The sequence below is a fragment of the Suricata suricatta genome, chromosome 8, assembly GCF_006229205.1.
Source record: "Suricata suricatta isolate VVHF042 chromosome 8, meerkat_22Aug2017_6uvM2_HiC, whole genome shotgun sequence".
NCBI lineage: Eukaryota > Metazoa > Chordata > Mammalia > Carnivora > Herpestidae > Suricata > Suricata suricatta.
In genome coordinates this window covers 126910279-126937379 of record NC_043707.1, presented here as the reverse complement: position 1 = coordinate 126937379, position 27101 = coordinate 126910279, and the positions used below count along the sequence as shown (strand labels likewise).

The following is a 27101-nucleotide window of genomic DNA, read 5'->3' as shown; positions in this document are numbered from 1 at the left end:
TAATTTGTACACTCTTCTACATACATGTTGAAATGGTGTTCTAAAGCTAGCTCATGCTGGTTCATGAGAGTCAACTATTCAGTAGAAATTCTGTGAGTTAACTGTCAAACTGTCACTGGCTTAAAACAGGCCATGAAGAAACTGTATCATTAAATTTGACAAAAGTAATAAATGAGGAATTTTAATTTTTTCCAAATAGACTGTATGTCAGTTATATTTTTTTCTTAAAATATTTTTTGTTGCTTTTTAATTTTTTTTTAAATTTATTTATTTTAGAAAGACAGACAGAGGATGAGCAGAAGAGGGCAGAGAGTGAGAGGGCACGGAATCCAAAGCGAGCTCCAGGCTCTGAGCTGTCAGCACAGAGCTGATGTGGGGCTCGCTGGGCTCGAACTCACAAAACTGAGATCATGACCTGGGCAGAAGTTGGACGCCCAACTGACTGAGACACCTAGATGCCCCCCACTCCCAATTTTCTTTTTGAGAGAAAGATGACAGAGAGCACAGCAGGGCAGGGACACAGAGAGAGAGAGGGAGACATAGAAACCAAAGAAGGCTCCAGGCTCTGAGCCCAATGTCAGGCTTGAGCTCACCAACAATGAGACCTGAGCTGAAGTAGGACGCTTATCTGGCTGAGCCACCCAGGAGCCCGTCTGTTACATTTCAATAAAAGAAGTTTAGGGGGTGCCTGGATGGTTCAGTAGGTTAAACATTCAACTCCTGAGTTCAGGTCATGACCTCATGGTCTGCAAGTTCAAGCCCCACATCTGGCTCTCTGCTGTCAGTGCAGAGGCCGACTTTGGATCCTCTGTCCCCCTGTCTCTCTGCCCCTGCCTGCTGTTTTTTTTTTCTCTTTCAAATATAAAACAAATAAAAAGTTAACTGAAATAAAAACTTTAAAAAAGTTTAAAAACAAGTATCCTTTGTTATATGAAATAACTCTGGGGGAATTAATGCTAAAAAAGTAAAAGCTTCAGCATGTAATGGTGTTTTGGTGTTTATTGCAGCACTGCTTATGGGTGCAAGAAAACCCCAAAACCAAAAAACTAAAAATAACATGGGGGAAAAAGAGGAGGGAGAGAGACAAAAAGGCAGGAAAACTTATGGTGTATATATATTTTGGAATATTATGCAACTACGAAAAAATATGAATAAAATCTACCTTATTGACCTAGGCGTATGCCCAAAACATACTACGTGGAAAAAAAAGGGAAACTGTACAAAATACATATATGGTACAATTTAATTCATACAAACCCCAAAGTATTTCTTTATGTATATGTTTTTATATAATTTTGTGAGTATAAATAAAACTGTGGAAGTACACATCCATACCATTCCCAATGACTGCTCTGGGAAGGGAAGCGTAAGTGGTAGGGGCTGCAAGAGACGATTAGTAACTTTTTGGTGAATAAATACTTCTATATTGCTGGGCTTCTTTCAGAAGGTTATTTTTTAATTTAAAATAATCCAGTAATGTTTAACCAATCTTATTTTTAAAAGGGTGAATCATAACAAAATTCAAAGAAGTGGTTGGCTTATCTATAATTTCTTCCTATTTTAATGTAACTTCTCTTATTGCTAGGCTTTTTCAAAGGCCATTTTCATCAAGGATACTCTTCTATTAAAAACTCATTAACGATCCTTCACTGCCTATAGGAGTAAATCTGAAGTTAGTAAAGAACACTAATGTAGGAGCCAGGAGATCTGGGATCTAGTTTTAGTTCTAATGAGTGACCAAAAGTTGTCACGGCGGCCACAAGGAAAATGAGAGGCATGTGCCTTCAGACACCCAACAGTATGGCACGCATTCGAGGGCACTACGAGTGTGAGTGCATGATTCTGGGCTAGGATTCTAGCACTGCCACTTACTAGCTGTGTGACTTGTAAGCATGCTATTTATCCCTTATTAGCCTCAGTGTCTGATTCAGTAAAGTGGGGCTATTAATACTAACTTAATATATATAAAGCATCTACCCATAATGCAACCTAGTAGCTACTGAAAAGATGGTTTCTGTTATTATAAATCTTCCTCATCCAATAGCCAGCATTTCAGGACGTTTGCAACCATCAATATATTTTTGAATTTTTTAGGAATTACTACAGGTCAAATACTGAGCTAGAAACTTTATATACACCATCTAACTACATTTTTATTATTAAATTCATATTTTATTAAATGTCATCATTATAATAGCCTCAGATTGTGTGACTTAATCTTATTTTATGTATTAAAAACTGAGCTAAGGTTATGTAATTTTATAAAGTTACAAAGTCTGTAACAATTCACTATAGTTTACTAAAAAGTTTTCAATTTGCAGAGAAGGAACTTAAATTTAAAACCTGAAGGCAGAACCATGAGACTCCAAGTCCGTGACTGTGACAGCTGTGGACGTGCTGCCTCACACGTGAGCTCTTCTGGCTCAATCCTCGCCCCTCCCCCACCGCAGGCCCAACCCGCAGTCTACACGTTTCATGAAAGTCTGTCACTCTACCACCGGTGTAGTCTTCTCGTTGTTGGCCCACTTAAGTTTTCAGTCTAGAACATCCACTCAGGCATCAACATATTGCAACATCACAGAATATGTTGTAAGTGATTTTTTTCCCTGCTAATGCTGTTTTTTTTTTTTCAATATGAAATTTACATTCCTTAAAGACAGAAGAGGTAACCTCTTCAAGTCACATCAGACTTACCTACCTTTAGTGGAATGATAGAATGTGTGCATTTTCTTAGCAAGGCACAATGACAATGAGTTGTGATAATTAAGAAAAAACTCAAATGGTGTAAGCACACGCGTTCGTGACACAAGCAGTACCTTGGGAACAGTAACAGGCAGAGAAAGCACAGATGTACATGGTAATTTTCTGACTGCAGAACAGAGGGCAATGAGCACTAAGCAGAAGCCCTTTGGTCTCCCGCTCTGTCTGGCCCTAGATCTGACAGGCTGTAGACAATGTAAAGAGAAAGAGATCTAATAGTTGCTAAGAGATGAAATCATCAGTTTTGAACCTTTTATGACCTCAACTATCATATCATTTTCACCAAGGTTCAAATTAGAGCGATTCTATTTTTAAGTTTGGAATTAAATGTGAATACAAGCATTCACTTTGTTTCCAAAAGCAAACACACCAGGAGAAGTAGGTTGCTCATGACAATCATTTCACATTGCTAATTTAAACCTTATTCATTATTGCTCACAATGGATGGAATCATATCAAGCCTATTTCAGTCTAGTCACCGTATCCCCTCCAGAGGGGAGGAAACATTTTAATAAAGCAAGATGCCTTTCATACGTTGAGAATATTATATTAAAAAGTGCTACAAATATATTCTCCCCTTTACGTTGCCCCAATAACACTTCTGGGAAGAATGTGTAGTGAGGGGAGAGTATGCCTCTTGGAGATTTCTGGTTTTACTCCTTCCTCTCTTCTTACCGTTACTAGACATCGACACATGTTTGCGTAAGCCACAGAGAAGCCGGGCTCGTCGACGGCCTTCTCAAAGACCAGGTCAATGACCCCTTTCAGCCGCTCCTCTGTGTCCACAGCAAGTCCTGACACTTGCTTCATCAGTTGGTTGAACATCTGTGGTGTCAGTTTATTCAAGATACTTCGAACTTTTCTAAAAAGCTCCTAGAAGGGCCACAAAAGAGAAAAGAATGTTATCTTAACTGTGACAAGATGATTCTTTCTGTAAGGGTATTTTAAGTTCAGCTTCCCAAATTATTAACAAGGACTGTGAACTGGTCAAAGAAATAATTAAATCCATCTGTTTTAATTATATAAACTTTTTTAATGTTTATTATTTACTTTGAGAAGAAAAAAGAGACAGAGCAGAGCAGGGGAGGGGCAGAGAGAGAGGAAAACACAGACTCCGAAGCAGGCTCCTGGCTCTGAGCTGTCAGCACAGAGCCTGACGCGGGGCTCGAATGCCACAACCACGGGATCGTGACCTGAGCCGAAGCCGGACGCTGGACCCACTGAGCCCCCCGGGCGCTCCTAAACCCATCTATTTTAACAAACAGCAAACAATTATACCACTTCTTAGTCACAACAGGTGAGAATTCTAGGAATTAGGTATATTCATTGGTGGGAGTATACTCAGGGCAATTTGGCAATATGTATTAAATAAGCTTTAAAACTGTGATGTATTTTTTGAAAGAACAATTATACTTTAAGAAATATATTCATACTTAAAGGTAAGTACATAAGATTTCAGCCACAATGACTTCCATTAGTAACCCGTTATAGCAAATAAATGTCCTAAAACAGAAATCTATCTAAATTACAGTACAGAATACTAGGCAGGAGTCTTTTAAACTCGATCAAATTAGGAATACAAGAGAACTTCCACCACTAGAAAAAAGTACCTATAACTCTACCTCATGGTGAAAGGAGGACTATTTTCCTTGTACGAATGGGAATCAGGCAAGAACGTCCATTCTCACCGTCCTATTCAAAGTCATACTGGAGGTCCTTGTCAGTACACTAACTACAACCCACACAGATCATAAGGGAAGAAATAAGACTCTATCTCTATTCATAAATGATATGATTATGTAGAAAATCATAAGGAATATACAAAATGTGATACTAAAACTAATAAGTATAGCAACACTGCAGAATATATGTCAACATACAAATAAAATGAAAGCTGTGTTATGTATTAGAAGATCCATTATAGGTAAGTTGTCCATTTTTTCTAAACCGATCGATAGATTTAAAAGAATCACAATACAAACCTTAGTAGGCTTTTGGGGTATTTTTGGTAGAAATCAAGAAGTTGATTTGAGTCTCAAAACAAACAAACAACAAACAAACAAAAACCCAGAACAGCCTAAATGACTTTGAACCATAACAAAGTTGGAGGACTCCTATAGTCTGATTTCAAAATGTACTATACAAAGACTGTGTGGTAATGGTCAGAGGACAGACATACAGATAGCTGGAATAGAATCTAAGTCCAGAACTAGATTCACAAATATATGATGAACTGATTTTCAACAAAGCTGCAAAGAAAATTGAATAGACAAAGAATAATCCTTTCAACAAACAGTGCTAGAACACCTGGATATCCATAAGGAAAAGGAAGGAAGGAAGGAAGGAAGGAAGGAAGGAAGGAAGGAAGAAAGAAGAATCTAGATCCATACCTTGCACGAAACACAAAAAATAACTAAAACTTGACCACAGACCAAAATGTAAAACATAAAACTATAAACTTCTAAAAGATAACAAAGGAGAAAAATTTCGTATTCATGGGATTTGTAAAGATTTTTTTTTTAAGACATGACAGCAAATGTACAATCTCTGAATGCAAAAGTTGATATATTCCAACATGATCAACATTAAAAACTTGGGTTCTACAGGACACTATCAAGAGAATGAACCAACAAACCAGACTGGGAGAAAATTTTTGCAAAACACACATTTTATAAAAGATTTGTATCCAGATTATATGAAGAACACTCAAAAGTCAATGATAAGAAAAATCACCACCCACCAAAACAGGGCAAAACACAGGAAGAAAAATTTTACCAAAGAAAATACAAGAATGGCAAATAAGCACAGTAATAGATATGTTTATTCAATATATTATTCATTTGGAAATGCAAATTAAAACAAGTACATGCTACCACACATCCATCAGAATGGCTAAAATTTATAAAGCAGAAAATAGTAAGTGCCGCTGAAGAAGTCAAATGATTAAAACGCATGCCTTGCCAGTAGAAACGCAAACTGTTACAATAACCATCATGGAAAACTGGGTGGTGTTCTCTAATAAGGTTAAACCCATATTTATCATACAATTCATGGATCCCATAGCTAGGATTTGACCCAGCAATTACACTATGAGGTATTTATTCAAAGGGTAGAGGTGCGCTGTTTTGAAGGGGCACATGCACCCCAATGTTGATAAGCAGTGGTATCGACAACAGACAAAGTATGGAAAGAGCCCGAATGTCCGTCAACTGATGAATGGTTAAGGAAGATGTGGTGCGCGTGTGCGCGCGCACACACACACACACACACACACACACACACACACACCATGGAATATTATGTGGCAGTCAAAAAGATTGAAATCTTGTCATTTGCAAGAATGTGGATAGAACTAGAGTGTATTAAGCTAAGCAAAATCAGTTAGAGAAAGACATACATCATATGATTTCTGAGATGGAGGAGAGGTAGGTGGGAGAATGGGCCAACTGGGCAATGGGCATTAAGGAGGGCACTTGCTGGGATGGCCACTGGTTGTTAAACGTAAGTGATGAATCACTAGGTTCTACTCCTGAAACCAATACTACACTGTATGAACAGCATGGTAACTATGTAGTTAATACCATACCGCATATTTGAAAGTTGGTAAGAGGTAGCTCTTAAAAGGTTTTCATTACAAGAATAAAGAATTTGTAACTCTGGACTAACTGTGGTGATCAATTTTGCAATATATACAAATGTTAAATCATTAAAGTGTATAAACTGAAATAAGATAATTTTATGTGAATTATATCTCAATGAAAAAAAGAACTTGGCATCAAACAGCAATAACAACTTTACTGAAAATCATTAATTCACTGTAACTGATTACTACTTGAGGAAAAACAAAATCTGTATCAGGTACAAACAAAGCATCAGGCACAGTTAACTGCCTTCCAGATCACTGAACTTTAGCTGCAGAGACAAGGTACCTGCAAACGAAGTGACGGAGCAAACAGATGGTGGAGTAGAAGCCACCGGAGGGAGCGGTTTACACACACGAGAAGTCAGAAGCCATGGTTCCTGAGCAAAGGAGAACTGAGCCAGGTTACGAGGGACAAAAAAAGCTGGCTAAGCAACTGTGTGTCAACTGTACTCAGACAGAAACTGAAATTAAAAAGAAAAAAAACCCCTACCCAAGTGAAAAGAAAGACGACATTCTAGAAAGGGAAAACATTCTAGCAAGGAGTTGTTTGTGAGTTTTCCCTTTAGGGACTAGAGACAAACAAGGAAAGACCAGAGGATTAGTGTGCGAGGAGGCATTTATTTATTTATTTGAAAATGAGGACATTAAGGACAGGTGAGAAGCTAGGGTGGAGAGCTCAAAATCAGTCCCTGGGGTAGAGGAGTCACGTGGAAGCGGCAGGAATGTTGTAGCAAGAGAAGAGAGACAGGAGCAGGGCCCTCAGGAGTGGGACCAACCACCACAGCAGACAGAATGCATCATGAGAAATGCTCGAGGAAAAGATGAAATCTTACGATCTAGGAAAAATGAGGCCATTGACACTATTCATAGTATTATCAGAATACAGTGGCAGGAACGAAGTCCGAGTGAGAGAGTTTTCCAGAAGGGAAGGTGACAATAAAACCACTGTTTTGATAAAAAAGGAAAGGAACAAAATCAGCAGGAGCACCAGGTGAATGTGATGTATCAATATGCAGCAGAGAAGAATGAAAACAAAAAGGAGGAAATGGAGCACAGATGCTCTGGACTTAGAAGAAAAAGTGTCAACAACAAGAGACCGTTACCCGTCCTGAAAAACAAGTCTATGAATTCTTCACTGGATTTGCTTTACTTATTCACTAAAGAAAACACAGCCAATTAGTGAATGATACAGCAATGCAATATAATTATTGCTTCTGAAATAAAAATGACACAATAGGGAGAACTCTGTGGCTAATTTAACTTCTCAAGACTTCCGTGCTCTCATACATAAAAGGACATTCTATTCATAGCTGCTGCAAGAATCGAATGAAATAAGGAACATGATCTCATCGTCATCATCAACAATAAATATTTAGGAATTTTAACTCTTTGCAAGCCATTTAGGCACCTTATCATTAAGCACTGCTCAGAGGGATTGGAAGGAGAGATACAGAAGCTATGTTTTTAAAAAGGCTGTACATATTGAAAAGAAATTCAGGAAAGATTAGGTACCTGATTTCATTGAATTTGGAGAAGGGTGTACTTAAAGACAAATATCTGGGGCAATCTGTTAAAAGATGAACAAAGGCAAGTGGTTTGAGAGCCAATTAAGGTTTGAGAACATGGCTCTGCGATGAGTTAAGTTCATCTTGGTCTCGACTTCTGCTTGGTTAGTTTATTCATTCAACAAGTATACTGAGTAAACACTAAGTATGTGGTTCTGGGTTGGTGTTGAATCAAAAGCAAGATTTATAAGGCACACTCTGACCCAGGAACACCATACTGAGTACCCACGTGGGCTCCTGGGTGCATGCCAACTGCTTTATACTTTAATTAATTGTTACAACAGCCCTAGGAGGTAGGTAATATTAGTATCTTCATTTTACAGTTGAGATTAAAAACCTGCCTCATACAACTTGCATCTGTTTCCAGAGCTGAAGGTTTTGATTGTTCTATTAAACTATTCATGATGAGAGAAAAGATATTTAAGGAATGAGACACTGAGGGGCGCCTGGCTGGCTCAGCTGGTTAAGCATCTGGCTTCAGCTCAGGTCATGATCTCACAGTTCATGGGTTTGAGCCCCGTGTCAGGCTCTGTGCTGACAGCTAGCTCAGAGCCTGGAGCCTGTCTTCAGATTTTGTATCTCCCTCTCTCTCTGACCCTCACATGCTCATGCTGTCTCTCTCTCTGTCTCTCAAAAATAAATAAAAAACATTAAAAAAAAAAAAAAAAGGAATGAGACACTGAAAATTGTCAGTATATGATCTGTGATGCCTGGCTCTGACAGGTATAATATTCAACAGGAGACTCTAGTCTTGGTGCCTAGAAGCAAAAACACCCCAAAAAGATAACAGAAGTAACCCAAAGACAGGACATGGCATTGTGTGTATAGCAAATGATGAATAAATATTACATAATTTGACACAAAAAATAATTTTGTTTAGATTAAAGAAATTCATTCAATTTACCCTAAGGAGACCTGCCGGCAGGTATGCTTAGAAAGACGCAAATAATTCAATTTTATTCCAAAAGACTAAAACAAGATTGGTTTCTAAATTCAAACTTATTAGAAATGAAGGCCTGACAAGGAGACATAAAGCAATATGCTAACTAGACTAGCAAAGGGTACTCACTGAGAATCTAAAAATGTATTGTTAAGAAAAGCAAACATTGATTGAAGCCTGAATGACTGAAGTCTGTGACTTGTAATCCCTCTAGACATACAGTGTTTTGAAAAACAAACACAAGAGTTGTCTGGCACCCATTATGCTAAACCTAGGATGATGCTTTTTAAAAGGAAAAAAATTTAAGTCTTAAACAAAAATCTCTACATGTACTAAAAGGACAAGATAACAAGTTAAATTAAAACAATAGCATTATAATTCCAAAACAAAGTGAGCATGTGCTTCTGCTCTCACCTGGGTTTTAATGTTTTCGGGATCCTCGGCTTGGCTGTCTCGTTTTTGGCTGGGCTTCCAGGCATTCTCCGCCTTTTTCAGGTGCACATCTTCCTTCACAGACACTGTGATGATCTTCCTGGGTTCTCTTCTCTGGCCAGGTTGAGATCTCCGTGGTCCAACATTCAACAACTAGGACAAGAATGTTCTTTATTATATATACAGAGAGTACTTAAAATGTACTGCCTCTTCTGTGCTGCTCAAGTCAAGCCTGATGATCATCCCAAGCACTTCCTAGATGCAAAGATGGGTATTAAGCACTCACGTTAGAGGTGATCTTTTTGTGGGCAAGAAGATGAAAGGACCACCTTGGAATACCATCAATGTAATGTGCTCTACTACTACAGTTTTTAATTCTGAAGTCCTAAGTTAGATAAAGTGATGAAAAATTATGTTTGATACCTCTATTGTTCCTGACAAAAAAGACTACCCTTGAACTAAAGCTTTATTTTTTACTCATCGTGGGACTCTGGACTGCTGACTTGCATCATCATAAAAATTTATAGGCAGTAATCATCACAGTTACAAATCTGCTTCAAAAACTAGGTTTTTAAACTTCCAGCATAAAATGCAAATACAATTTTATCACAAAAATTCATTATAGTGTAGACACTCAGACTTCCTACAGATTCTAATGGACTTTTCGAAGTATGTCTTGTATCATTTAGTGAGATCTGACTAAGTTGTTCCCTGAAAACAATGTCTTCCTATCTTTGTAAGTTCTTAGTTCCTGCTAGAGTCCCACCCACTGTACTCATTCTGTTAGAAACCACTGGCTGGCATGTTGTAATTGGTCATCAAATTAAGAACAGTTACTGTGAAAGATAATGGTAAAAAAGTTACATGCTGTGTATTAAAGTATCCATAATAGTTGTTATCCTAAATGCAAGGAAATAACTTTTCAAGATTAAACATCTGGGTTCATTGTAAGTTCTGCTACTCCCAAATCTGTTGCATACTGACAGCCTTTACATTCTCTGATATACCATTTTCTAAATGCTGACTAAATATTGTAATTAGACTTCAAGAGGGAAGAAAAAAAAAACTTCACAAGACCTAGAGATCAGAATCATATCTCACTCAGTGCCCCAATATCGCCCTTTTGAATTTATATGAAGCTTCAGAGAAGAAAGAAGAAACTTAAATTTCATGCTTTATATATACTGGAAAACAAACAAACCCAAAAAACCCAGCTTGTAAGAGATACGTGGTCTGAGGCCTAAGCTGATAAGCCTGAAAGCCTTTCAACAATACTCATTCTCAGAATTACACTTTACCATCTGCCCTAATTAGGAATAGAAGTATCAAGGATATATTAGGATCAAGAGATAGAATTTCTGGGCAATACAAACTGAATTGTCAAATACATCCAGCTAAGCACTCAGCATAAATGATACAATCTCAGAATACTTAGCCAACATTAAAAAACCTGAGGTCAGGTAAACACAGAGGTACCACGTACAGTATAACTAAAAAAGAACTGAAGAGGACCAAACTGTTAAAAGTACTAACAGGGAATGGTGGCTAAACTGGACAGTACTACTATAAAAACACTTAGTTATAAGTGAAACTTTGATACAGTAGGCCCAGACAAAACAATTCTGATAAGAGAATGCAGTACACCAAAGATGTTTGGTGTCTGATGTTTGTAATTCAGGTTATATGCTAGCCTTCACTTACAGGAGATAATCTTTTTCAATAACAAAGATTGGTAGGTATAATGAAAGGTAATTGTGTCAAAATCAGATATGAGCCATAGTAAGCATAATTTGAGATATAATTTTAATTATGTTTGAATTAAGTAGGAAATTCCCATTTCCAAAAAGTGCTAGAAACATCAATGAATATGCCATGAAATCTGAATCTACAAAGTAAATATGACTTATGCTAAGTACCTTTACCAGCTCTAAGACAAGTTATGTGTAGATTTCAAGTGAGTTACATAAACTATAAAGATGTGAGAAATATTACTAAACAGGTAACAACATTTGAAAGGAAAAACATTTTGAAAAGATCACATGAGCTGTTAGTCCGAGATAAAGAGTTGGTTTATAACCTGTGTGCAAGCTCCCAAGACAACCTTAAAACATGTGATTTGGTTCACTGGATGTAACTAAGACAGATACTGTCCACAAATATTTATCCAAGTATATTGAGTCCTCAACAGATTTATTATACATATAAATGCTTAACCCAATTGATAAATTATTCTCTAATATATTCATGTTTACACTACCCAGAAAGACTATGGTAGAGCAGAAAAGAGAGGCTGATCAGAAGACAAAAGGACTGTGGACTTTTGAGTTCCATTCTCTTAACTTTGGTGAACTTAGGTTTTCTCATATATTAAATGCTGGTCCTACCTACAAAGTTATTATGAGGATCAGGGACATAAGGCGTATAAAAGGACCTTAAAAACAAGTAAGTCAGGGTACCTGGGTGGCTCAGTGGGTTGGGCTTGTACTCAGGTCATGAATTCACAGCTCATGGGTTCAAAGCCCTGCATTGGGCTCTGTGCTGTCAGCATGGAATCCACTTCAGATTCTCTGGCCCCTTCTTTCTCTGCCCAACCCACACTATCTCTCTTAAAACTCAATAAACATTAAAAACAAAACAGGCAGTTATCATCAATACAAAAAAAAAATTTTTTTTAAGTGATATCTATGTTGGGATAATTACCTTTAAACATTTCAGGTCCTTTGTATGTGTGTGGAAAACAACACAAATTGTCAAATTTATAGCATCCTTCAGAAGATATGCCATATATAATAATGACTTATTTACTACACACACAAAAAATCTAGGATCCTGTATTATGAGCTAAGGAGGATATATTTAACAAAAAATGAAGCCTGGTCTCCTTGCTTAAAAGACAGACAATCCTGATTGGAAGAGGAACTTCCAGGCTGCCAGAGGAATTTTAAGGTACAGTGTGCTCAGGGCTCAGGGTCCAAAAATATGACAACTCAAAGAAGCATCAAAATTTGGTGTTGATAAACTAGTGAGCTGCAGATCTTTTTTCTGATGAACTTAAGTTTAAACTTTTTTATTGACTATTTAAATGTACCCATCCCTGCTTTAGAATTTAGCACACATTACTCTTACCTACTTCAGAGACTCTCAGACTCCTCTGCTTACCCGGATTAACCAAAGAAAACTTACCAAGTTTTATTATTTATATACATATATATATAAATGTTTTTATTTATTTTTGAGAGAGAGAAAGACAGCGTGAGCAGGAAAGGGTCAGAAAGAGATGGAGACACAGAATCAGAAGACAGGCTTCAGGCTCTGAGCTAGCTATCAGCACAGAGCCTGACGCGAGGCTCAAACCCATGAACTGTGAGATCATATCCTGAACTGAAGCCAGACACTCAACCTACTGAGCAACCCAGGCGCCCCTTTCCTACCAAGTTTTAAAGAAGGATAGCCAAATGTCCCTTTAAGGATGGAAGGATGGGGGCACCTGGGTGGCTCAGTCGGTTAAGCCTCCAACTTCTGCTCAGGTCATGATCTCATGTTCATGGGTTCGAGCCCTGCATCGGGCTCTGTGCTGACAGCTCACAGCCTGGAGCCCGCTTCCGATTCAGTGTCTCTCTCTCTGCCCCTCCCCCTCTCGTACTCTGTCCTCTCTCTCTCTCAAAAATAAATAAAAAACATTAAACATTTTAAAAAAATTAAAAAAAGGATGGAAGGATGGTATAAACTCAGGGAACCTCTTTACCCCTATGATTTTTATAATAGCTCAGCTAAATAAATATGAATGGCAAATTATTAGTCTAGGCCCACTGCTTCTCTCTCAATACATTTCCTTTGGAGCACTTCCTATGATGTCTACCCAGATTACTGTTAAAGTTAACATCATAATTCTTAAGAAATTTGGCTTTTATATATTTATGTTTAGGTTTTATTTATTTCTGAGAAAAAGAGAAGGAGTGTCAGAGGGCAGGGGGCAGGGGACAGAGGATCCGAAGCAGGCTCTGCACTGACAGGCTGACAGCAGTGAGCCTGACGTAGGGCTCGGACTCTTGAATTGTGAGATCATTATGTGGGGCTTGAACTCCTGAATCATGAGATCATAACCTGAGTCTACGTCAGACGCTCAACTTTGTTTGAGCCATCCAAGTGCCCCTAAGTAATGTAACTTTTAAAAAACTAGAGAGAGGATACTGCCTGAGTGCTTCCAATAGATATGTACATTACTATCCATAAAAACACCTTTCTTTATGTTGGAAAATGTTATGTAACTGCATATGACATGCTATGCACTCAACATGTTTGCTAACACCTCTTCTGCAGGAAGGTCCACACCAGGAGTCATAGTTACTGAAACCATACCATGAAGCATACCTAGTAGACCTCAAGATCTTTGGGTGGTAATCATTTATAAGCCAATTGGGAAGCTGGGAAAAATGATTAGAGGTAGTTCCAAACCAAAAACTATGAAGAGCAGGGCTGCTGCTTTTTCCCAAACAGCGCCATTAACTGTTCCTTTATATGTTAGACATCAATATCCTACAGAATTCCCATCTGAATCTACAACAACATACCAAGGGAAGCAGCACAAAGTACATGGGGAATGTTTGTTAGCTATGAGAGATGCTGGAAAAATAATTACCTGTGTTAAAGCTTATCGTATCAGTACTACTCTGGTGGATCGCATTTTGCTCAGAAATTAGCTTGTGGCACACAACAGAGCTATTTAAAGAAAGTGAAATAACTAAAATTCCTGATAATGGCTCATTTCCAATCACATTACTTTGAATGCCCAAACAACTCATTTATATGATACAGGTAAGCACATAGATTAGTGGGCAAACATACATTGTGATAGTTTCAAAACTCATTTTCTAATTTCAGTACTTTAAAAGAGACAGAGCTCATTCTCAATTCACAGTATTTCCTTTTAGCTATTCCTAATGATACAGTAAGCTGGTGATAAAAGTGACAGTGAAGAGTGGAAGAGGAGACGCAACAAGTCATACCTTCTGTGAGCGACATGGGAATAGCACAGAGCAATGTGAGGAGGAGGCTGTTAACCAGACAAAAACTGAAAGGGCATCAACGTTATTTCCAGTGTTGGGCAAAACAAAGATATAAATCAAAACGGGAATTAAAACACAAACGCTAACAGAAAGACAGGTTTAAATCACCAAAAAGGGAAATAATGCTGAAAAATAAAGCATCAAATGGTTGCTAGAAAGCTGCTTTCTAAGACTTTCTGGTGAAGGAATTCACTCTTTAGAAAAAAAATTTTAATTTAGTATTTACAGAAAATATTCAATTTCAATCCTGTGTGAGAACAGAATATCAAACACAGAGATACCTTTAAGATGCTGATGCTTAATAAATAATATGCTTCAAATTAAGGATATGTTCTTTCAGTTTTCCAACGCCTCCAACACTCTGTAGGCACTGAGATATTTTCAACTAGTGTTTGGCTGCAGGTAAACAACAAATAATTCAAATATCTATAAAGTGACGTTTGTTTCTGAAGGTATAGTCTTATTTCGAAGCAGGTTTCAAAAGTTGCCATTCCAGAAATGAAAAGGGGACGGGAAATAAAAAGTGTCACCTTACATAAAAATATTTTTACCAACATAAAGTCATCTTAACAAGGTGATCTGCAAATGTACATCAAACCCCCAGGTCCTCCAGAAGTTTCAATTAAGTGCTCTCTATACCATTCCAACTTGGGGGGAAAAGGTATTCACGTCCCTGGCGACTCTGCCCAATGCTGTCTGCAAGTCTACAAAGCACGGAGCAGGCACAGCCTGTCGCACCTGCACAGGGCAGCGCCCCGGCGTGACTCCACTGGTGATGTCACCTCTACTGCTGAAGAGCCTGCCACTGGGGGTGCAGAGGCGACCTGCAGTTTACCAATATTGCACTCGTTTGTACATGTCATTTGTTCATATTTTGACTTCACAACCTACAGTAAGCGAGAAGAACAAAATAGAAAATACCATAACAGCAGAGACTATTGCTTAAAAAAAAAAAAAAAAAAAAAAAAGAGTCAGCGCACCCCGAGAGGCAGGCTCTTCAGGGGTGGGTGCGACATCGCCAGTGGAGTGCAGGCTGGGGCTTTGCTCTGTTCCAGAACTGGCAATCCATGCCTGCTCTGCACTTTGCAAATCTGTAGAAACAAAGACAAAGAGATGGCCATTAGCTATGGGTCATCAGAGGCCTCACCGATATTAGGGCACCTTAACACAAAACAGACATCCTATTTAAGTATGGCTCTACTTTTCATCCACCTGCAGTTCATTTCAACTGAAAAAAATGAAAAAAATATTAAGACCAAATTAATGCAGACCAGCTTCTCTCAAGTAAAAATGACTCAACGTATTCTTTATTTGCTTTAGCATTAGTATGGAAAAAAGGATAGTCTTCACCTCTTCTACCTCTTCTTGGTTAGAAGAATCAATGAAAAAAAGCCGTTCTCTTGCTGTGAGACAAGACGTCATGAAGTCTGTACAGTTTCTACCTCACTGGGTTGTAGGAAACTTGTACTTACAGGTACACCTCTTCCACCAGCGGTTTGCCTTCCAAAATCTGCAAAGGCCGGAGTAAAGTCTGGTCCTCGAGGCAAAATCCGAGGATCCAGAGTTCGCATTGGCAATTTGGGTTGGTTGATCTGCATGAAGAAACAAAAGGAAAGCTTAACACAAATTCCAAAGCATTCCAGTGCCAAAAAGGCAAAATCTAGACAGAAAAGATGGGTCAGCTAAATGATAAGCACTGGTGTTCTGAACCAGCAAAGTCCTATGTGAACCGTGGTCCCTTCTCCAGACTGGCCTTAGAGCCTTTAGTCAGCAATCGCTTTCTGGCGCCCTGGGACTGATTAGGCCTAAAAATTCCTGAGGGGAGGCTAAGCACAGTCAGTCGACTGGCTCACTAGATGCTCAGGTCCAGCAGGATGGCACAAGAAGAGCTCTGAGAACCTATGAACTAGGAACAAATCTGGGGATTTTTTCCAGGATATTCACCAGGGTATCAGAGCACTTATCTAGGAGAATCCTGCCACAGCTCATTCTGATTTTGTTGCTGTTGTCTTACAGTTAGTAAAGCATATATTTTGAGTGACACTAAGTCTCTAAAGGAGGTTTTTTTCATGTGTGATCACCATTTAAAATCTCAGTTGGTCTGCCTGACTAATTGGAGGTGTAGGCATATAATATGACTACAGACTCAAAAAAGCTAAGTAGCTCAGGGAGAAATCAACTAATAATTGGATGAAGTCTGAAATCTATTAGAAAGAGAAGGAATATTTCCTAGAGGATAATCTAATTTAGTGTATTTAAAACCTGCCCTGTAGTCTCAAATTAGCACTGCCAAATAAGTACCTAAGTGAGATTTAGATATCAAGAGACAGAAAATCTATTGCTATAAAAGAGGAAAACAATACAAATATGGTCTGGATAAGCAGCTGCTGGGAATCTCAAAAAGAGGTGCATCTCATTCTGTAAGATAGTTACTGTCTATGCTTCAATAAAGATTAATCACTTCTCTTTAAAACGAAAGTATTTTAAGCTTGGTCACCAGCACTGTTTCATCATTGATATATACACAGTTCCCTGGGCAGATACACATCTGACTCTATTCTTTTTAATTTAATAAAGACAAAATAAACACTGTACTAATTTTCTGTATGCACCATTAGGACCAGATGTTAAAAGAAAGGGTGCCTATATTTGCCAAAATTGAAAATGAATCACTGTAAGTATGTATTAGGGAAATTTTGAGATATAACATTAGTTGAAATATGTTGATTACCACTTAAGTTTGGTTTGCCTAATACCCTCTTAGGTTTCTGACTTGTCTTCAATGCCATTCTAATTCTATACTGAAATTTTAGAAATCTTCATGAAAGAGTCCTATCACTATAGCCATAGTAGCCCAACAAACACATGTTTTTCACCATCTCACTAGGCAACAACTAGAATAAGCAATTAATAAACTTTAAAACTTTACCACTCAAATATGGGCCAAACCCCAAGGTTACATTAATCTATAGTAAACCTCAAATCCAATAGCACTATGTAGGAAAACTATAATACTTAAACATATATTTTAATTCAAATATTTAGTCTAACAATTCCTAAAAATTGCTCATGCTTCATATATTTGTACTGATAACTAAAACCAGTTCCCACCAGAAAGACATAGCTCCCTCTGAGTGGGTCGCTTACCTTGTCAAGGACCACGTCACTGATGGGAGGCAGGCCCTCTGGTTTCTGTATGCAGGCCGGCATGAACTGGAAGTCCAGCAAAAACTCCCTGTCATACTGCTTTTTGCCTTCAGTATCAGCAGGCTTCCAGGAATCTAGAAAAAGGGGTGTAGGCAAACTTGTGTACAGGGTCATTACATGTAAAACCAGTAAGAGTACAGATTAGATTCCAATATTTACTTTACTTTGTCACAGACAGAAAGACAAAGCAAACACTGAGCTACAGTCAGGAAACGTCACGTAAAATTTTTTTTTTTAATTTTTTTTAATGTTTATCCATTTTTGATACAGAGAGAGACAGAGCATGAGAGAGGGAGGGTCAGAGAGAGAGAGGGAGACACAGAACCAGAAGCAGGCTCCAGGTTCTGAGCTAGCTGTCAGCACAGAGCCCGATGCGGGGCTCGAACCCACGAATGTGAGATCTGACCTGAGCCGAAGTCGGAGGCTCAACCGACTGAGCCACCCAGGCGCCCCCACATAAAATTTTTAAACTGTCAGTTGTTCCTTTATCCCTTCTGAATACCTTTGAATAGTAAGCTGACATTATTACAGAGAAACCACTTAATATAAACAACCAAGCCCTTAAATACTTCAGAAATAAGGAATCTAATAATACTCTTTGGTTTCATATAAAAGAAATACTTTGGTTGTTCACTTGGGAATATTTTGGTGGGGGGGAGGCAAAAAGACACAAAACAAACACAAATAATTTATTTAAGATTCTGAAAAGGCTAAGAAGCTAAATACAATTTTCCCCCTGACAATGATTTATTCTATTTTTGAAGTATAGTTGATTTTCAATATTGTATTCATTTCAGGTACACAATTCTATACATTACTAAAGGCTCACCACAGTAAGTGTAGCTAAGCATCCGTCACCATATGAAGTTCCTATAATATTACTAACTATATTCCCCATACTGTACTTCTCATCCCTGTGACTTATTTATTTTGTAACTGGAAGCCTGACCTTCTTAATCTATTCACCATTCTTGCCCAACCCCCATCAACCACCCCTCTGGCAATCACAGGCTGTTCTCTGTACTCATCAGTCTATTTCTGTTTTTCTATTTGTTTTTTAGATTCCACATATAGTGAAATCGTATGGTATTTGTCTTTTTCTGTCTGACTTACTTCACGAAGAATAGTGCCCTCTAGGTCCATCCATGTCGTTGCAAATGGCAACATCTCATTCTTTCTTACCCTGAGTGATACGGCAGCGTGTACATGCATGCAAGCACACACTACATAGTGTATGTAGTACACACACGGCTTTGTTTTCCATTCATCAGCGGACACAGGTTGCTTACATATACTGCTATTGTAAATAATGCTGCAATAAACATGAGGATGCAGATCTTTTTGAATTTCTATTTTTGTTTTCCTTGGGTAAATACCCAGAAGTAGAATTACTAAGTCATATAGTATTTATATTTTTAATTGTCTGAGAAACATCATACTCTCTTCATAATAGATACAATCATTTTATTCCCACCACTAATGCATGGGGGTTCCCTCTTCATAACCTCACCAAGACTTGTTATTTATTTCTTATTCTTTTGATACTAGTTATTCTCACTGGCCTAAGGTGGTATCTCATTGTAGTTTTGATTTGTAGTTCCCTAATAATTAGTGATGTTTAGCATCTTCTCATGTGTCCAAGTCCTCTGCTCATTATTTAAATTGGATTATTTGGGGTTGTTCTGTGTGGAGTTGTAGGAGTTCTTTACATATTTTGCATAATAATCCTTTACCACCACTGACTACAGTTTAATCTGAAGAAAATAAAATCATGTACTTGTTTGCTGAGACTAAACTGGGAAGGCACATATCCTTCTTCAAAATCCTGACACACTCTTAATCTTCTTAAAGTTTTATTTATTTAAGTCCTCTCTACACCCAATGTGGGGCTTGAACTCACAACACCAGATCAAGAGTCCACAGTCTCCTAACTGAGCCAGTCAGGCACTCCTTATGGCTAATATTTTTAATATTAATTTCAAATTAGTTTTTCTTGCCATAGCATTACTTTGCTACCATGACTACTGTTATAGCTATCATTTCTCATAATCCTAATTTCATCATATTAAGTTGGAGAATTTCTTGAAATTTTTGTTGGATAAGAAAAGCAAGTTACAGTATTTTTCTTTTAATTAACAAAACTCTCATCAAAACCATGCCCCAGATAACTTCATGATAATACTCCTTTATATTAGTGGTTTTTAATGTGTAGGTGATAGACTCATGATGGATATGAGAATACTACAGATATTTTCAACCAAATACTCATTACCTTATTGTATTTATTAAAAGGCAGACAGTTTATTGGGATCTAAATTTTTCATTAAAATTTTTTTCAATATTTATTTTTGAGAGAGAGGGAGAGAGAGAGAGAGAGAGAGAGAGAGAGAGAGAGAGAATGAATGAAGGAAGGAAGGAGAGGCAGAGAGAGAAGGAACACAGAATCCAAAACAAGCTCCAGGCTCTGAGCTGTCAGCACAGAGCCTGAGACAGGGCTTGAACCCATGAACTACAAGATCATGACTTAAGCCAAAGCAGGATGCTTAACTGAGTGAGCCACCCAAGCACCCCTGGGATCTAAATTTTAAATTGCCCTTTTTCCAATTCCTGCTAGTGTATATTACAGAGGCAAAAGGAAGTTTAGTTTTTTAATATAAGTTGTGAAGTATATATAATAATGATTTCTTCCTTGCCAAACTGAAGGATAAAATAGAATTGACAGGGGGTGCGTGGCTGACTTGGTTGGGAGAACATGTGACTCTCAATCTTGGGGTTGGGAGTTTGAGCCCCACACTGGGCATAGAGGTAACTAAAAATACACACACAGATACATATCTGACTGACACAGTCCTAAAAACGATAAGTCTCTCAATCACTTCAGGAGATGGACTGTTGGTGCCCACAAGTGCTTTGTGATACGATACAAGCCTAGATTTTTAGAAAATTCTTCCTAAAATTAAATAAAATTTACTTAACATAGCCTTACAATTTCATAAAGCCAATTAGCAGCAATTTACTGGTAGGAAAAGATCAATATATTAAGGTGGTATATCAATAATCAGTGACTTTCAAACATTTTTGACAACTCACAGAAAGAAATATAATGACTTTATGACCCAGAACAAATACATATATAAAAGATATAAAAGTTTCTTAAAACAGTATTTACCCTTACTCCAGTAATGCACTGACTTTTTTTTTCACTTTGTTCTCAATTTTATTTAAAAAATTTTTTAAGTTTATTTATTTATTTTGAGCGAGTGAGAGAAAGCATGAGTTGGGGAAGGGCAGAGAGAGGAGAGAGACAGAATTCCAAACAGGCTTTACACTGCCAGTGCAGAGCTGGACATGGGGTCTGAACCCATGAACTGTGAGATTATGATCTGAGCTGAAGTCAGCACACTCAACTGACTGAGCCACCCAAGTGCCCCTCTGTTCGCTATTTTTTAAAAATGCTGGCTATAGCTCACTAATTTCACAACCTATTAAAAGGGTTAAAAACTGCAGTTTGAAAAACACTGTCTATGGATTGTTTTTGAGGTCTGACATTTTGCATTCAAACCCGACCTCAAACAGAAGTCATTCAGGTTTGGCTGGCTAAGAAAAACTTTGCACTTATCCCAAACTTTCTATCAAATGACCACCTTTCCCTACATACTCATGCAAATCTCTCCACTAATCTCAAAGTCAACCACACTATACATATACATTGGCACAGAGGTTTTTTTATTTGGATGGTACCTAAAGATGGAAGACCCTCTGGGGCGTAGCATGTATTTCACAGGGCACAGGACCGCAGGCACATAGTAACCTACTCATACTGCTTATGATTATCACAGTTCAATTCTACAGAGTGATTTCTGTCAACAAATTTCTGTTGTGAAATTAATCTGGTGAATTATAACCAATATTTTAAGATTTTTTTCTTTTTTCCCCCCTATGTAGGCTCCATGCCCAATGTCGGGCTTGAGTCTATGACCAAGACTCCAATGATCAAGGGTCACATGCTCTACTGACTGAGCTGGTCAGGCACTCCAAAACCCACCCCATCAGCTCTTTCCTTTTAAAATAAGGGAACAGAGGGGCGCCTGGGTGGCTCAGTCCGTTGGGCCTCCGACTTTGGCTCAGGTCAGATCTCACAGTTTGTGGGTTCGAGCCCCGCATCGGGCTCTGTGCTGCCAGCTAGCTCAGAGCCTGGAGCCTGCTTCCTGTTCTGTGTCTCCTTCTCTCTCTGCCCCTCCACCTCTCATGCTCTGTCTCTCTGTATCAAAAATAAATAAAAACATTAAAAAAAAAATAAGGGAATAGAGTAAAAAATGTCAGTGCATTACATGTGGTCAGGGTAAGTGATTAAGGCTTGTAAAGGGATGAACACAAAATAGCACTGAAATAGCCCTTTCAATTAAACTAAATAAAATTAAATTTCTCTTGTTGAGTTCCACCAGGCCAGCACTGACTGATACCTCTGCCAGCTGCTCTTCCAATGCCAGTAAAAACTGAATACCCGCATCGGATATCACTTCCGCCCACACAGAACTCTGGATTTGCTAGTCACTAACTTACACCTGCTAATCTATTCTGTAAATATTACACTATGATGAGCCTCTTCCTTCCATCCAGTGTCTCTCCACGGGGAGCCGACATTTCTGTAACGTTATAGCAGAGTGAAGGTGAATAGATAAGACATACAGAGAAAGGCAGGGAAACACTTACCGGGTCTGAATGGGAATGCCACACCTTCGCCAGGACTATCAGTGGAGCCGGAATTACCATCTACTCCTTCACCCTCAGAAATACTCTCCGCACCATTACGTATAGGCTCAGCTTCTTCTCCATTTTCTTCCACAGGTTTTACTTTTTTTAGGTCGGAGGGTTCTCTTCCAGGAGGCAACCCTTGGCTCATTTTATCCTGTTCAGATTCAAGTACTTTGTCACCTGAAAGCTCCTCTTCAGCTTTAGGCTAAAGCGTAAGTGAGTACAGAGGTTACACCATTTTTATCATGTACATAGGCACGAAGACCCACACTATCCCCTCAAAAGGCAGAGGAAAACATGTCACTCAAAAAAAGGATGTCTGTGTTCAGCATATGGCACTAGAATGCTGGGTTTATTTAAAACGCTTTTCTCATTTCATCTCTTGGGATACAAAAGACAAGTCATATGGCTACTGAAATGCTTTAACATGACTAATGAAATCTAAATGTACCAAAGGCTAGAATGGAAAGAACTGTTAATCCTAGCACTTGATGGACATGAAAGAGTCGTACTCAGAAATCTAAATCAAGCACTCCTACCCCTTGACTAAGGCTCAACAAATATAAAGAGAAACACTAGAGGGTATTTTTTGTGCTGCCCTCTTGCTGCTTTTTAAATGGAGATTTCAATGAATAAAGTATCCGGGCCCCACAAAGCTGATTATCCCTTACAAGGAAGTCAGCCACCTGTTAGTTAAAATCTACTTTTGTTTACTTGTTGTCAGCATTCTCTATGGTGGTGACCTTATTCAAATTATATATGGAAAAGTGCTTGGCACATATTCCTCTAGAGAAATCTGGGTTCTGGTGCATTTTACTTTTAAAAAGCAAAAGAAAGTGCTTGCTTCAGCAGCACATATACTAAAAAGCAAAAGAGAATTGAAGTTATTCACCAGATTATTTTTGACCACCATAGTTTCAGATATCAAAGTAAAAGTAATTCCTTGAGGGCTGTATACGGACCATCAAAACTCCCGGAGGCAAACTTCTCTATGAACTTATTTAAGTCCTTCTTTATCATAAAAGGTAAGGACACTAAAAACAATTCTTTGGAACAAGCACTCAGAGGAAGTGAGTATTCTGATAGATTCACACCAGGAGAGCCAAAAATAGCAGCTCTGTTGAATCTGTTCAACAGAGAATTATATGAAAGAATGCCATATATATAGGGGCACCTGGGAGGTTCAGTCAGTTAAGCATCTGACTCTTGATGTAGGCTCAGGTCATGATCTCACAGTTTGTGGGTTCAAGCCCTGCATTGGGCTCTGCACTCAAAGTGCTTGAGATTATCTGTATCTCCCTCTCTGCCCCTCAACTCGTGCACGTGCGCGTTCTCTCTCTCTCAAAAATAAACATTAAAAAAATTTTAAATGTCATATACATAAGTGCTTACCCTAATTGCTTTATAAAATTATGTCTTGTCAAAAAATTAAGGAGTTACAAATCCTACTTTGTTATATAAGTGAAATATCTTAACAGGTATAACATAGTAAGTTTTCTTCTAACCTACATCAGATCATGGGAAAAGACTAAATTTTAAAATGCTGTAGGGCGCCTGGGTGGCTCAGTTGGTTAAGCGTCTTGACTTTGGCTCAGGTCATGATCTCATGGTTCGTGGGTTCAAGCCTGCATCGGGCTCTGTGCTGACAGCTCAGAGCCTGGAGCCTGTCTTCAGATTCTGTGTCTCCCTCTCTCTTTGACCCTCCTCTGCTCAAGCTGTGTCTCTCTCTCTCTCAAAAATAAATAAAAACATTAAAAAATTAAAAAACGTTTTAAAATAAATAAAATGTTGTAAATAGAAACAGATATTTTTTGTATTTGCTTCTATAATGAAAACAAAAAGTTCATGCAAACATGTATGTACGTACACACACACACACACACACACACACACACACACACACACACACCCCTACCCCTGTGCGCACATTCGCTTTCCACATTCCCCCAAAAGGAAAACACAGTATGGAAATAATGAAAAGAAAGACATAAAACTTTCATGAAAATAAAGGCTGAACGATTTTTTTTGAAATCAAGGCAGAGAATGAGCATCTTTTAAAGTCTGAGAAAAAAAAAAGATCTACCAAGTTTGAATCATGAATCAACAACTTTACTTTTCCTCATTTTATATTCTATTGTAGTCTAGACTCATAATGACCTTGTAATACCACCTTCTAAGAATAGGTCATCAGGAAGATCTTTAGTAATTTGGCAGGAGAGTCTGTCAATGGTACTTAACCTTATTAAACAGCAGTATAACTACGATATACAATTAGAGAAAGTTCCTATTTCAGATTTTGTAAAATGAGAAAAAATGCTATTTTAGAGGGAAAAAAATATTATGCCCTCTACTCTGAAACTAAAAGCAACAAGAGAAAATCTGTTGGATGGAAAGCAGAGAATTTATTACTTGGAAAGTTAATTTCTAAGTAGGTAAAGTATAAACAAATTTGTTTCCACGAATAACAAACCATAATACAGAGAACACTGAGGTGTCTGAGGGATACTATTAAAAGGGTATTTATTACGGGAATCCACAAAATTAGCTGCATTAAATATTTATGATTTTTCTTGCAGCCAGATGAAGCTACATTAAATAGTTTGTAAGTATCTTACAGTTCCTCGTTTACTAAGAAAACCAGAATGATGAAAGGAAAACACCTTATGGGCTGAACTGTCAAATGCTAAACTTTGATAAGAACTCCTTAAAAGAAGAATTTAGTTGATAAAACTGCTTGTTTAACTCATGAGTTTTTAAAGTGCTAGAAAAGCAGACTAACAACAATGTATGTGGTAACTGATAAAATATCCTAAAATTTAAAAACCTATTTTTAAGATGCCATGAACATCAATTTTAAGATGAATCATCCCTCATGTTGTCCTTGTAGACTACAATTAGAATTTGATAAAATATTTGCAATGATATAAAAACCCAATATATAATCTAAAATATGCTGGTAACTAAAACACATTCTTTCAAAGGCTGAGAAAAATCCATTAAGAAAAGGAGAGCTTAATAATCAGTGAAAATATAGATAATGACACCCAGTATATACTATACTCCCCTAATAGTGCTCAAATTTAGGAAAGACCAGGAACTAGGACTTCTGGGGGGGTGGGGGGAGAGGTCTGTATGCAAATAATAAAAAATACTTTTAAACTATAATGTTAAAAAGTGATGGATTCAAAATGAGCCGAAACAGTTCTCACGTATGAAGAATAACGGTCTGAAGCTGGTTTTAGCAAACAATGGCTCATGGGCCAAATCTGGCTCATCGATTGTTTCTTTAAAAAAATTTTTTTAACGTTTTATTTATTTCTGAGACAGAAACAGCATGAGAGGGGAAGGGGCGGAGAGAGAGGGAGACACAGAATCCAAAGAAGGCTCCAGGCTCTGAGCTGTCAGCACAGAGACCGATGTGGGGCTCGAACCCACGTACGTGAGATCATGACTTGAGCCGAAGTCAGAGGCTCAACCGACTGAGCCACCCAGGCGCCCCAACTGTTTCTGTACAGTGTGCAAGGTAAGGATGGTCTCTGCATTTGTAGTTGAAAAAATTCCAAAGAAGAATACTATATGACACATGAATATTAAATGAAATTCAAATTGAATGTCTATCAATAAAGTTTCACAGGAATTTAGTCACAATTATTCATTTACACATTACCTATGGCTGTGTGTGGCCTATAATAACAGAACAGAGAAACTGTGACAGGGATCATACAGTCTACAAAATCTAAACTATTTACTATCTGAACTGTTAAAGGAAATGTTTGCCAATCTCTGATCTAAAGAAGAGAATGAATATTTGCAGGCACAGTAGTGGTGGCCTTCCCACTTAATATTCATTAATGCTTAGAAATCTAGCAAAGGAATATAAAATATAACAAGAAAATGAATAAAAAGCAGCAGAATCTAAAGAGTAACCAGTTTACAAAGCTCTTACGGCCATACCAGAAATGTATGCGACAACTCTACCTCTGGAAGGTATTTTATTCTCTGTAGGAGGAACATTTTCTTGTTCAACTGCAAGACAAGTGCAGCAACTATTTGCACCTCTACAACTTCCTGCCAATTCTTATCCCCTGATAACTACACTGAAATCACTTCTGTGAAACATTTTAGTGGCTGCTGTGGGACTAACTGTGACATCAGTAGAGCATCATATAAGAGCAGTGACCGGACAGGGAAGTAACAAAGGGGTTCTGTGAAGTGCTTCGAAAGGGTAAGAATTATAACTAGACAGAAAAGTCTTTTGAAATAAATGCATTTAAAATCACTTTAAAATAATTTCAATATTTTAATGTTATCACCTTATACACTTAATAAAATTATTTTAATAAAGCAGTAGTAAAGAGATCAAGAAGAAAAAAGCAACATACAGATGTTTTATATTACTCTTGATTTATAAACTTCAGTATATAACGCTCAGGATATTAAGACTATAGACCATGAAACTGTTAGAACTCTCCTTAGGACCAACTCTGTCCTTGCTCCTCACGTTGTCTCCTGTTGTGCTGGAACCTATAGCAAAATCTGTAATAGTTTAGTTCAGACAGGCAAATCACAAGTGCAAAGTTACGTTCCTAGGATGCAGTTGAAAGATGACAGATTCAAAATGAATTTCCCTAAAATGTACCTGATGATTTCTATCACCAATGCTAATGGGTATCTGAATAAACTTTCCATTTTTCTTTACCAGATTAGTCTTCCCATCTAGTTAATATAGGGAC

General features: G+C 37.9%; 1 protein-coding gene across 5 annotated transcripts in view; it reads right to left on the bottom strand.

Moving 5' to 3' along the window:
* EIF4G3 (eukaryotic translation initiation factor 4 gamma 3) overlaps window positions 1-27101 on the bottom strand; it is a 151151-nt gene that overhangs the window by 54565 nt on the left and 69485 nt on the right. For all 5 annotated transcript variants that reach the window (XM_029948756.1, XM_029948757.1, XM_029948758.1 and 2 more), the window contains 6 exons: window positions 22327-22573; window positions 17554-17687; window positions 15879-15998; window positions 15387-15497; window positions 9323-9493; window positions 3436-3633 (listed from right to left, as the gene is read on the bottom strand). In XM_029948756.1, coding sequence (XP_029804616.1) covers window positions 3436-3633; window positions 9323-9493; window positions 15387-15497; window positions 15879-15998; window positions 17554-17687; window positions 22327-22573 — 981 coding nt within the window. The remainder of the gene's footprint in view (window positions 1-3435; window positions 3634-9322; window positions 9494-15386; window positions 15498-15878; window positions 15999-17553; window positions 17688-22326; window positions 22574-27101) is intronic.